General features: G+C 50.8%; 1 protein-coding gene across 1 annotated transcript in view; it reads right to left on the bottom strand.

Annotated features, from left to right (window-relative positions):
• The window catches only part of MYT1L (myelin transcription factor 1 like), a 402,906-nt gene that overhangs the window by 82,589 nt on the left and 307,516 nt on the right, over positions 1-12,801 (bottom strand). Inside the window, exons 10-11 of the mRNA XM_029938368.1 lie at positions 5,519-6,496; positions 1,159-1,293 (exon numbers count right to left, since the gene is read on the bottom strand). Coding sequence (XP_029794228.1) covers positions 1,159-1,293; positions 5,519-6,496 — 1,113 coding nt within the window. The remainder of the gene's footprint in view (positions 1-1,158; positions 1,294-5,518; positions 6,497-12,801) is intronic.

The following is a 12,801-nucleotide window of genomic DNA, read 5'->3' as shown; positions in this document are numbered from 1 at the left end:
CGGGAGGCTGCCGTGCGGCGGAGAGGCCGGCGCTGGGACGGAAGCTGGCGCGGCCAGACCATGCTGCGTCCCTGCTCATGTAACACACGGGCACGGCCATGCACTCGGTTCCTGCTCACGGGGCTGCTGCGGGAGACGTGGCCTGCCTTTCAGTAGCCATTTGAAAACCCGGAAGCACAGTAGTTGCTAAAAAGATTTCATCTGAAAACATTCAGCCAAACCTGTTTTCTAAGCCTCAGCGACTCTGAATTTTTCTTTGTTCTGACAGATTTGCATCTCAAGAATTCCCAAATTAGCCATTTTAATGAGAAAACCCTCAAAAACTCCTCTGAACGGTCACCTGGTCATCCTGACATGTGCCGGCCATGCTATTTCATCTTCCCTGCTAGAAACTGTGTCTCAGTTAATGAGGAAAATCCTTAACGTACCTCAGGCTCAAAATCGGGATCTTAAACTCATGTTGTCATTTCTGAAAATGTGCGTTTCCCCCTGAGCAATTGATTCTAATCGGATTTCAAGAGCTGGCACACGTCCTATGCTGAGAGAAAGCTAAACAGAAAAGGTGTGCATCATTCCAGTCCGAAATTAAATTTAGTTGTGTTCATAGATAAATTGTACACTTTCAGAACCTAACTAATTAAAAAGAATGTGTAAGATCTGGCCCCACGGATCTAAGCCTCCGTCTCTCAGGTTTTGACGTGTGGAGAAGTCGGGGTCCCTGTGACAGGGGACAGACTCTGTGCAAGCAGAACGCAGTAAGACACAAATACAAAAACGGGTTTGCATGTACAGAAGTCTAGATAATTGGGCCAAAAGAGGTTCAGGAACCTTTCTCTCGGGGATCCACAGGAGGTTAGCCCTGCAGGCGGGGCGGTGGCCTTAGAGACTCTCTCCATCCACTGCTATGACTTCTGAGAGACGAGGGGACCAATGACTTGCCCCAGGCCCCGGCGGGTCAGAAGTGGAGGTGCAGGGGAGCCCCAGCTGGAGAGCCGCTGTCCTGGGCCTCGACGGGGCCCCCAGCGGCCCATCGACACACGGAGGGGCCGGGAGACAAGGTTGCGCTGCACTGAGATGGAAATGACAGAGGCACGTGGGGTGACACACACAGACCCCCGGGGGTGCGCTCCCACGGGTGTTGGCGAAACACGGACTTACTTTCCGGAGGGACCCTATCTTTGTGCGGGCATCCGGACAAACTGCGGTGATGTGGGTAAAGCCCGGTTACGTGGCCAGTTCCGTCACACCCCGGGGTGGGACACTTGCTCTCTTTCTTTTCTGCTCTCGAGGGATCTAAAAGCGACAACAGGTGTCAAGAGAATGAATGTCTTTACCCATTGAAGACAGCTGTGATTAATTAACAACCTGAAGAGACCTTGATAAATAAAGAAAAAAAGCAGGTGTCAGGGTACAGGCTGTGACATCGACTTTTGCGTAGGAAGCTCTGTGGTGTTAGGCGATTTTTTGACCTGAAACCGTGTAATCGTGAATCATAAAATAATTTCCTTTCTATGAGACAAAGACAGCCTATCCCTACCTTCACTCCTAGTTACCTGCTTTCCCGTGTGTTACATGAAAAGCTGTGTTGCTTGCAGAAACCAACACAAAAACTGATGCGACAGTGACCTTCTCAGAGAGCAAAGCTGCACGGCGACTGCAGCAGTCGCTCTGTGAAACTCGACCGGGGGCCAGTGGGCAGTGCGGTTCCTGCCTCGCCGGGTGCTCGAGGCGTATCCACTACCAGGTGCAAAATTTTACTGGCGTTGGAATTTTTTTTGACCTTGGAGCCATGTTCCATAGCACACCAATTCAGAGATTTTCTGAGAAGAAGCTGAACTCTTAGAAGGCACTGTAAGCAAATGACCAAAATGGTGGAAATTCCACCTGACGGGGGGTGATGGGCAATAAAAAGAAATGTTTCTGAAGCTGCTGGAGCAACCGTTTCTTTCGATTGCTTCATCGGTCCTTGGAACCAGAGGAAGGATCTTACGATGCCGGGCATGCGTACACAGAGTTAAGAGGGGATGGTTCGTACAGCCCTGCTGGCCCCTGCAGCACCGGTTGAGGGAGCCGCAGAGCAGACCTTAGGCCCAACTTGAATGCCAGATGCCAGAAATGCAGTGCTATGGTTAATAAAATTGTTTCTCTATCCAGAATTGACCACAGCGCATCAATGTGCAGAAAATAGCTCCAGAAGATATTTCTAAGATAAAGCTCAGACAAACTACTAGTATAAGGTGCAAAAGATTATTTTTGAGTCAGTTTTTGAAAACCACTTGCACATCTACCAACAGAAGGGTGGCTATGGGGTGCTGGCCCAGGGAGTGTGTGGTTACCGTTTCTTTAGGGGTGCAACGCTTTCCTATCCATGGCTGGTTAGCCAGGCCAATCGTGACAGCCAGAAAATATACTTTTGGTTCAAGTTTTTTGAATTCTGATGGACTTTTTTCTTAAGTCATTCATGTGAACTTGAAATGGACAAAGGACTCACAGGAATATATAAACGCCTTTATGTTTGTATAAAAACTCACCCCCCCCTTTCTTTTTTAAGCTCAGACTTTAATCTAGGTAACGCATCTTTCAGGTCTTGGACGCCCTAACCTGGTGCCGGCATCAACGGGCCTGCGTGCAATGTCAGCCATTTCCTACCTTCCTACCGGTGTCGAAGATCACAGTTTCCAAAGACAACCTTAGGTTGCCGTGGCTTCAGTTTCTCGACACCTTACTGGAGCTTCCCTTACACGTGATCAAAAAGCCTGGCATCTTATTGCCTTTTGGGTCGTGTTGTGAGAATATTAGCACAATTTAATTAATGTAAATATAAAATAGTAACAGTTTCAGAGGAAAATACTCATTATTTAAGATCATAAGCCAAATGTAAATAACATTTAAAAGGTAAACACCTACATTTTAACTGTCACTCATCATTCAGTGACTCTCGTTCATTAGCACACTTACAATTTCCTAACAGTTCTATTATTTCATGGATCTCCGAAGTGTCCTGTAACTGCAGGTCTATATGGAAACAAGTGGCTCAAACAACTTCAGTTTTGGGGGACACAAGGGTGTACTCTCCTCTCGATGCCGCTCCACCGTCGCCTCCCCCAGTGTCCCCCCTCAGTGCTGATTTCCGGGAATCTCAGTTCATCTTGAAGGTAAACACTCAGGCAACACAAAACAACCATGCAAGCAAACAGCCCAGTGACTCAACCAAAGCCCTGCAAGGGTGTCTAGAAAAGAACACCATGCACTGGGTTTGGTTTGCTCCCCTTCCTCCCTTGCGAGTGGACGTTCGAGGAGAAGAAAGATGGAGGAGTTTCATGGGGAACTTCTTTTGTTTTAGCTCAAGATTTTGGAAGGGTCACTCACTGATAATTTAAGTCGTTTGGAGAAGACTGTGTAGAAGTGAGAATTGATACAATAACAAAGAAGCTAAAATGAAGGCTGTTGGTATGCTGTGTGGTTGCAGGAATAGTCCATTGGCTATGTTGGTAAAATGTCACATGATTAATTGTTCTAATAAGGAGGGCGTTAACCTCCCGGCCCCACTCGGGGGCCTTGCTTGGCGTTACTGATTTGGCTCTGAGCGTACCTACAGACATCTTGAGAAGGAGCCGGCAACGGAGAACCCGCGTGGAAGTGGACGCGCCTTGCGTGGGGAGGAACCAGGGATTTCTGACTCTTCTGGGAGGTCCAGACCCCGCCCGCCCCCCATTTCAGGGAAAAGCACACGCTGTTTGTTCCCATCCCTTCCCCATTTATTGAAGGGAAGCAAGTGGTTTGAATTCCGTTTCTTGCAAAAATCAAAATAAAACAAAAGAAGAATAACAAAGCAAAATGAGTAAGAATCCACAGAAAGCTGCTGGCTGTAAGGGACCCACAGAAGCCGGGGGGACACGTTGCACTGCCCCGCGAGCCCACGTGCTTCCACGGCCCATGGCCGTGTGCCTCGATGCCCGCTGCGCCGTGGGGCCCACTCTGCAGATGTCTAACACGGTGTGCGTCTGCCCCACTGACCCGCCCTGAGAGAAGGGACTCTCTCCCTCCCTAAAAACGTTCAGCTGCTCTACGCCTCTCAAGTAACCGACTAAGAGGCTCTGCTAGCTCACACTATAGTTACGAACGTCGTCTCCACGGCACCAACGCCAGCTCGATGCTGCGCCGAGCCAGAGCCTGTCGCCTTTAAGAAGCACCCCCTTCCTCATATGCCGCGCCTCCTGAGGGTCTCCCTTCATGACCAGAGATGGCGGCCAGCACTCAAGCAGCTGCCGAAGCCAGGACCCGGCGGGCCTCTGGCTAAGGTGTGGCCCCGCCGGGCTGTGGTCGCAAGGATGCCGGGAGCTGTGGGCGCACATTGAGAGGAGAATACACACCTATGTCACAGTGGGAGAACTGGGCCTTCCGACTGTTCAATTCCGACTGTTCAATGTTCAAACCAGACCCCTGAACCCCACCGTCAGACCCACGGTGGGGAAAGTTGGTCTTCATGAGCAATACAATCAAATATAAGAGCTCTGATTTTGGTCCTAACATGGAAGGATTTAAGGAATTACCCATTTCATTCTTGAAATGGCTTCTCACTTAGTTCTGAGAGAATCTTGTAGCAGAAATAGCCACAGCCTCAAAGTTCTGCTCGAGGTCAAGTCATGACCTGCCTCGAATCACAAGTGGACACGTCACTGCAAACACGAAGTCAGTCATTCACTGTGTTTTCATGTTCTTAGTAGATACAATGACTGTTCGTGTGAATGACTAAATGCATAGCTATACGCAGATACGTGCCTTTATATTTCATAAGTGAAAACCTGTTAAAACTACCATGTTGGATGGTTTTTGAGTGTTTTGTAATAAAGTAAGCGCCATAGCTATTCCCACAATGGGACGGAATCAGTGAGCGGGAATGAATATACTAAAGAAATTACTATTGATCGCAGCTTAGGACGCGCCACGCCTTGCCTAGCAAACGGCTCCCATTACTTACGATCTTGAGATAATTAATGTGCAGTCACTGCCCGTCTTACATCATCGGTCATTCTGTTACCGTTCAATTTCCATCAGGGATGTTTTCTATGGGGGGGCGGTTCATCAATAACTGTCATTTGATGATAATTTTATAAATTGTGACGCCACCTATCCAATGCAGTCTATAAGATGTGTGCTTCATCCCTGATTGGCTAGTTGTTGTGTACACCCTTGCCCCCACCCCAAGAGATCGTGGCTCCTTTGTAAGAACACAGGCTCACGCTCGTGGCTTCTATCACACAGGCGTCTCCCGCTGAAATATCATGTCACTCATCTGCTCTGATAACAGGACATTGAGCTGCTTTGTGTATTTCCCAAACATTCTGTTTGCTGTCCAGCAATACAGCCACAAAATATACTCGTGTAACCAACTCTGAGAAATCTGCTTTAGTGACGTGACTTAGTGTGATGCACACTTTGCTCGTGGGCTAGCCTCAGCCCCTTTTCCCCTAGCTCCTGCTCGCATGAGGCAACTTACGTTAGGTAGAAATATTACCTTTACCATAGTATGGCTTTTTGACATGGCTGTCGCTGGACTTCGGCTTCCGCTCCTCCCCAGGAAGCTGTCTTGGCGACTGCTCTTCGTAGGGCCGCACGGTGTCCCGCCTCCCGGCCTCCATCGCCATCTTCTCCCGCATGGCCTTCGCCCTCTCTGTCTCCAGAGCGATGGCTTTCTCCAGGAGGGTCAGGTTCCCCTTGGTCATGTCAAACACCTCCTCAGACCTGTCCGAGTTCACGGAGGTGGTGTCGTCATCTCGTTCGTGATACCCGTCCTCCTTTGCACAGCTGGAGAAAGTTCTAGACCTGGGGCTCAGCTGCTCCTCAAGCCGCATGAGGTTCATCATGTCGGAGTAGCTCCGGTCCGGCGTCCGCCCTGCGAAGTCGTCCTCCTGGCGGGCGTGCTGGCGGATGCTCATGTTCGGGGGCTGGCTCCGGTCCTGTGGGGTCGTCTCGCTCAGTTTCCGGGCCAGATCGAAGCACTGATTCCTCAGGCACTCCAGGCTGCTCAGACACACCTCCTCGTCGCTCTCCTCCACCATCTTGTCCACGAGCCCGTTGTTCATGGGCTTGCCCAGCATCACGTAGTTCATGTTCCTGCTGTCCTGCTGGCCCAGGGAGTCCCCGTACGCCCTGTCACCGAGGTTGTCCGCGAGCACCACACCGTGTCCCTGCGCCAGCAGCTTCAGCGAGTCCACCGTCTCCCGCACCACATCGCTGTCCAGATCCAGGCTCAGCTCGCTCTTCCGGCCCAGCGTCTCGTTCCTGTCGCTGCCGTCGTCCAGGCTGGTGGACGTGTTGCTGTTCATCTCCGACTCAGTCCTGGCCCGGTAGGCTGCGTCCTCGGCAATCTTGCCGAGGTTCAACAAGGACTTGGCCACCAGCTCATCGTAATTATCGTACTCATCATTATTGTTATCATCCTTTTCTGCGTCTTGCATTATTCGAGTATTGTGACAGTTCATTTGATGGTCTTCTGCAAAGAGAATAAAAAAAAGGACAAAAAAGAAAAGAAAAGAAAAAAATGGCTAGAACTTGAAGTTTAGTTGCAACAGCATGGAAAGCAAGTCAATGGCACGTCAAACCCTGTTCACTGTGCACCGGACACTTAGGCCCATGCGCGGCTCGGCGGGCGGTGTGGCTCACGGGAGCGGACTGCTCTAAAACCAGGAGGCCACGGGAAGCTAGAAACTATCAATTTCCTTATTTATTCTTAAAATAAACCAGTATATGTGGTAAATGTACTTTTAAAATATTAATTTTTCATTCTAAATTTTACGAGTGACTTTTATTTTTTATCCACTTTATTTATTTACAGCCCAAACAGATGCATGATAATTACACTCATCATATTACCAGGCTTCCTAAGAGTTCATGAACTTTGCTCGTTACCGACTCTTAAACAGATGTTCGCAGCAATTGCTTTTAAATGGTTTGTTTTCGCAGTGACGCACAGCAGCACGTCGCAAGGCCTCGGGCTCACGCAGCGACGCCACCTCTGCTGGGCGTTCAGCTCCAGAAGCACATGTTTGGACTGAATTAAGCTACTTTGAATTTTCTACCTCACAGATAATTCATTATCATAGGCAGTGAGGCAACAGGAATGCATGTAAAAGTTCAGAAGCTAAATCTGATTCACTGTGTTCCCGCATGCGTGTCTCAGCAGGATGGAGAGAGACGGGGAGGAGTGTGCACAGTGACCAAACACCCATAACATGCAGGACTGAGGCCAGTTGGTGCAACCCTGGCCTGTGCGAAGCGGCATTTAGTGTGGCCAGCACACCCCGCATTGGCCTGCCTCCCCATCTCGGGAGAATCTGGGTGATCGGGTAGGAATAGTCTATGAACGAGCATGATGTCCAGTCACAGAAACGCATTTAGGAAAATCTGTTGAAAGAAGACCACGTGATACAAATTACATAAAACACCTGTGTCCCCCCGGAAATGTATCCTGTTTCACACTAGAGGAACATTTGGGACACCCCTCTCTCTCCACCACGCTGCGTAAATGCTACCAGGAATATTGTGGATATAGGTAATGGTATGTGTGAACTCTAAAAAGCCCCCTCCCCCAGCCCTTAGACTGGATTTAGTTACCTCTGCACCAACTCCACATCCGCTCTTTGTTTCTTTGATTAACAAAACTAAAAAGGATTGTTCAAGTTTACCAATGTGCTGAGGAAATGAGGCGTCTTGGTTAGGAGAACGCACCTGCTTGCTAACAGCTGGGCCAGTGCCCTGGGGCCTCCTCTGTGGACGGCATGCTGTTCCCTCAGAAAAGACCTTTGTTGGTAACAGAGGTCTGGGCATCAATAACAAGTTTCGTTAGCCTGAGTAGCAAATCAACACATCTAAAAAATCTAACACATCTTTCTAAACATGAGCAAGGCAAATTTGCTGTAGGTTAGTCATAGAGCATCACTAATTGTGTCAAACAAATATTGTCTCTTTTCTGGATGGTTCCTACAAATAGTCTTCTTTTGTACAGAGGCGCATGTATTCCCAAAGCAAGAGGACAGAAACCCGGCCCCGTGAGCACAGTCAGAGAGACCGTGTGGTAGGACCGGAGGAATATGCCGCGTGCCCTTGGCCCAGCATTCAAGGCTATGCAAGTTGAAGGCGATCCTGTCCTAGTGAATTCTTGAAAATGTAAAAGTTATATTCTCCTCTCCATTTACACACTGACCGTTAGGTTCCTGGGCTGTGACTGGTGACTGAGCCCAGCACCACTGCGCCTGTGAGGGGCCGACCCTGACACGAATTTATATGCACGTTTGAAAACAAGGAGCCACAAGCAACATCTTGGGGCATTTTCTAAGTCCAGTCTAGGGAGAAACCACGGTCAGGTGAGACTTACTGTTTTTATGACTTTCTCTGAACTTCCTCTTTTGAAACGTCATCCTCAAGAGCATGGGGAGGAGGAGACGATGGAGGGAGTAACCAAGGAAACAGAACGCCTGGGTCACCTCCTGGCTCTTTCTACGATGGCAAGAGAGGCTGCACAGAACATGCCAGTGACCCATGGGCATGACCTTGGCCCCTTCCTATTACACTTCAGTGTTAGGGAATTTCGGTTAAGTCTCCACATTCTAAATCTTAGGATTATCTTCGATTCATTTGTCCCAAATAGGGAATGGTTTTTGCTGCATTTCTGAGCTTGTCCCTCTGCCCCCTGCCTGCCCCCACCTCCTGGGGAAGAAGCCCAGGGCAGGCACCTGCCTGGGAATGGGCAAGGGAGCTGGGTCAGCGTCTGGCCACCCAGCCAATGGCAGAGTGCAGCTCCTACTCCAGGCCACCGTGCTCGGCATTGTCCGCGTCTGTGTGACCGCCGTCCGTGAAGGTGGCGGTGGCCAGGGGAACGATGCCAGCAGCCATAAATCCTTGCCAGTTGGTGGAATTTCCCAAGCTACTGGCACTTAAGTATTTGAAAACATACGTGCCATAAAGTCAGCTTTTCATTATGTGCACTAATGGAGGGAAGAGTCAGTCAGCCCATCGATGAGCAGACTAAATGTCGTCCCTGCACCAGCCTCCACCAGGATTTCAAGTCACTTATAGAATCCCATCTCTGGTTTTGGGTTTCCAGGCAATTTACTCATGTTATGCTGAGGCTGATCACGAAATGGGTCACAGGTGACAGCGGATTTGAAGAAGGGGGTGGAATTTTCGGTGCGACCTGGGGTTCACCACGTGGCACCGACCGTCCACAAACTGAACATCTGACCCCAGGAACTTCAGGGTCCACTGGACTGGTTCTTCACATGATCCACGTTCTATCAGACAGGGAGAATGGGTTTGTGCTGAAAGAAAGGATTTTACCTGAAAATTATATTAAAGAATAGACTCTTGTGCTAAATAAAACACCGTAACTATATAGACAGGGGTTTCAGGAGGGGACCCGAGAGCCTCAGTTTCCTTTCTGTGGTTTCCGCCATGAGTGTGTGCCCAGCAGGACTGTGAAGTAACAGACACCAGGTGGACCCGCTGGCCGGTGGGTGTCAGCACTGTTGTCCGTCCTGGGGTGGGGTGGGACTTGTCACACTGGGGAAGGGAGGGGGAGGCCTGGCCCAGCCATGCTGGATCTAGGGGCATTTTTGGTTTCTACCCGAGCTTTCTGAAATGTTGTGCATGTGAATTTTATCTCCTTTGAGTCAGATTGTTATAAACAATTTATCCTCAATAGTTACAATTTGAAATATTTAAAATGTAGGGCATTTCTTCTCCACCTTCATGACTAAAATCTGAGGTGGTCAGAATTCTGTGGATTACAACTTTGTAATTACAAGCATTGTTTTTTTGTTGTTGTTTGTTTTGTTTTAGTGCATTGTTGCTAAAAAACATGATTGAAACACAACTCTGGACTCTTTCAAGATCTGTTACTACTGTTCTTTCAGACATTCAAATAAGCTATGGTCAAGCGAGTACCCAACTGATGGTTGGGGGTGGGGGGAAGAAAAAGAAAAAACCAGAAGAACAATGAGAAAGGAGAGACGCTACTTCAAAGCAGGAATTGCTCTAGACTTTTCCAAGTCATAGGAGAGGTGGTCCGGGAGCACCCACCCAACGGGTCTCAAGTAATGAAGGGCGTGCTGTGCGAGGCTTTGGATGGGTGTTTCTTTTTGATTACAGACATGAATCGTCAGCTTCCTCAACCTGCCACATCCCGGGGCCTGGCCAATGGGTTACATCCTTTCAGATGGGCAGAGGAGGCTGGGAAATTAGGAGGTCCTGGCCTGGTGTCCAGCAGACTGTCCGAGTCGTGAGGCCATGGCCCTAGAGAGAGCGAGGGACTGGAGCAGGTGGCAAGGTAGCGACGCCCAGGTGAGGCCATTCGGGGCGCTGGGAAAGGTCAGGCGGAGGAGACGGCCCGGCTGCCCCGCTGGCAACGGTGGCCCTCTCCTGCCCTGTGGCCTCTGCAGCCCCTCTCCGAGCCCAGGACAGTGACCTGAGTTCATGTCCCTCTGCCCTCACCTCCTCAAATGCCCCAGACCTGCTCTGGGACAAATGTGGTGTCTTTCCCTCTCAGGTCGAGAAGTCTCCCGGTCCGGGCCCCCAGCAGCCTCCCGAGGCCTCACACTCTGTCCTGACAGAGGGGTCCCTGGAGCCCCCTGTTCCACAGGGATGAGAGGAGAATCTGAGCTAGGAGCCGGCAGACCCCCGTGCGTCACCCTCTAGACTCGGCTGTCACATTTTCTAATCACAGTTCATTCAGCGATGTTGTCTGTCTTATTTAGGGGGAACTTTCAGGCTAGGTCTGTCCATATCCACAGTCACAGCAATTATTAGATGCTAAAATTATCCAAGCAGAGGTGTGTTGTCCCGACACTTATCAGCATGAGCACCGCGAGGGACGCTGCGTTTCCCGGAGTCCAGAGGCCGCCCTGACGCCGCCTTCTTAGGATCGCAGAACCTTCGTGTGGGAGAGCATTCCAGAACGATTCCACCAAGACTTTCTCACGCCAGGACGTGTGGGTCGAGAGCTGAGGGAGGCTGTTCGCAGCCATGTGCCTTTGGGCGGCGAGTCCTTCATCCGCGGTCACCCTGAGCTTCCTGCCCTGCCCGGGGCGCTTCCCTTACCCTCAGAACGTGCAGATATCCTGGGGATTAAACAGTGGGCTAATCTCAGAGATGAAGTCCTAGGAGAGAAGAAGATCCGAGAGAAGAAGGTTTGTTTCTGCCCCCGTGTCTGTGTGGGCAGGTGAGCCGGCTGGTGAGGGCACGTGGGGCCCCCCAGCAGGAAGGAAGGACTCACAGGGAGCCCTAGCTCCACGACTCGAAACAGGGCTCGGAAGGACCACAGCAGCTCGGGAGGGAGGCAGGGGGAGTGGGCACTGAATTCACTGAGCGGTTGCAGGCCTTTTCTGAACTCACATCTCTTAAGGGAGGCTCTGACTCCAGAGTGTCCTCCATTCTTCCCAGGGGCTGCGAGAGCCTAGGGCCGTCTGAGGGCAGAGCTGCACACTGGCTCTCCAGGCCTCCCAGGGGTCCCTGAAAGAGCCCTCTATTTTTCCATAATTAATTTTTTTCTCACTTTGCTCAACAGATGCAGATGTGGTCTGATTCTACTTTGACTTGTTTTTTTCCTTTCTCTTCCAAGCTACGAGATGTTTTTCTACCATAACCAGCCGTCTGTGGTCCTGAAGCTTCAAGCACCGGCTATGCACGTGAACATGATCCAGGCACAGCGCCATCCCCTGGGTGGCTAATGCTGCTGCGGTCAGCATGAGGTGCCCGGCACAGCCACGTACCCACCAGGACGTGGATGAAGAGGTGTCTGAATTTGCTCATACGGACTAATAAAATACTCAACGTTTCTTTCAATTTAACATTTCAAATGAGTGATTGAAATCTGACATTTGATTTCCTAGTGGATTTCCCAGTGCCCTGCGTGGCCTGCCTGGGGACCCTGCTCCCGTGCGGCTCCCAGTGGAGCGCGGCTCACGGGTCCTAAAGCAGAGGGGGCAGGGCCGGCGCCATGGCCTTGCGCTTGCTGGCCTGGCCTCTTCCTTACCTGTGAGCTGCAGGGGGAGAAGCAGATAGACACTTCTGGGCTGGGCCATGGACGGAGCCTCCTGGGAATTCTGGGCACCTTCAAGGGACCTGCCTGGCTGGGCTTCGCTCTGGGTTCCTCCAGACAGCGGTTTCTCTGTTCCAATCGGTTCTAATCACTGGTGAGATGATTTTGGTGAATTATATGCAATCAACCAAAATGTGTATTTGCAGCCCTGTTTTCTAAACTGTGTGTTTTCCTTCTGGGGCAGTTAATGGGCTGCAGTCTCATCCCCATGAGCGTCTGTACATCGGGGCTGTGCCACGGCGCTTGCTGCTGTCTGTTGCTTTTGTCTTTGCTGTCCGTCCACTCTGTGCAGTGGACAGTCGTGCCTGCGGCCTGCCGGCTGGGGCACCAGGGCTCCAGGCTCGTCCCCTTTGTGAACAGGTGCAGGATCCCTGTCTGGTTATGAGTTTCTAGGTTTCCTGACCTTGGCTCCTGTGATCACCCTCAAACCCTCCTTGCGACCGAGTGACAAGCATTTCCTGCATCCCTACAGATGTCCGAGGTACAACCTAAGGGTAATTGGGCGGTGCCGGCTCTGGTCGGGATTTGGAAGTGCCGGTACTCGGGGCCTGGGGGACACCGACCCGGTGTCGCTTAGTGACTCATCCAGCAGCTCCTCACCCAGCACGTTGTAGAGCGGGACAGTGAACCAGAGGCGCGTTGTGGTGGCCTGTACGGGACACTGCAGGCAGAGGTAAGCGTGCGCTATGGCGTCGGGTTGGGGT

This window comes from Suricata suricatta, chromosome 4, assembly GCF_006229205.1.
Source record: "Suricata suricatta isolate VVHF042 chromosome 4, meerkat_22Aug2017_6uvM2_HiC, whole genome shotgun sequence".
Taxonomy (NCBI): domain Eukaryota; kingdom Metazoa; phylum Chordata; class Mammalia; order Carnivora; family Herpestidae; genus Suricata; species Suricata suricatta.
This window is presented reverse-complemented; position numbering and strand designations above follow the sequence as displayed.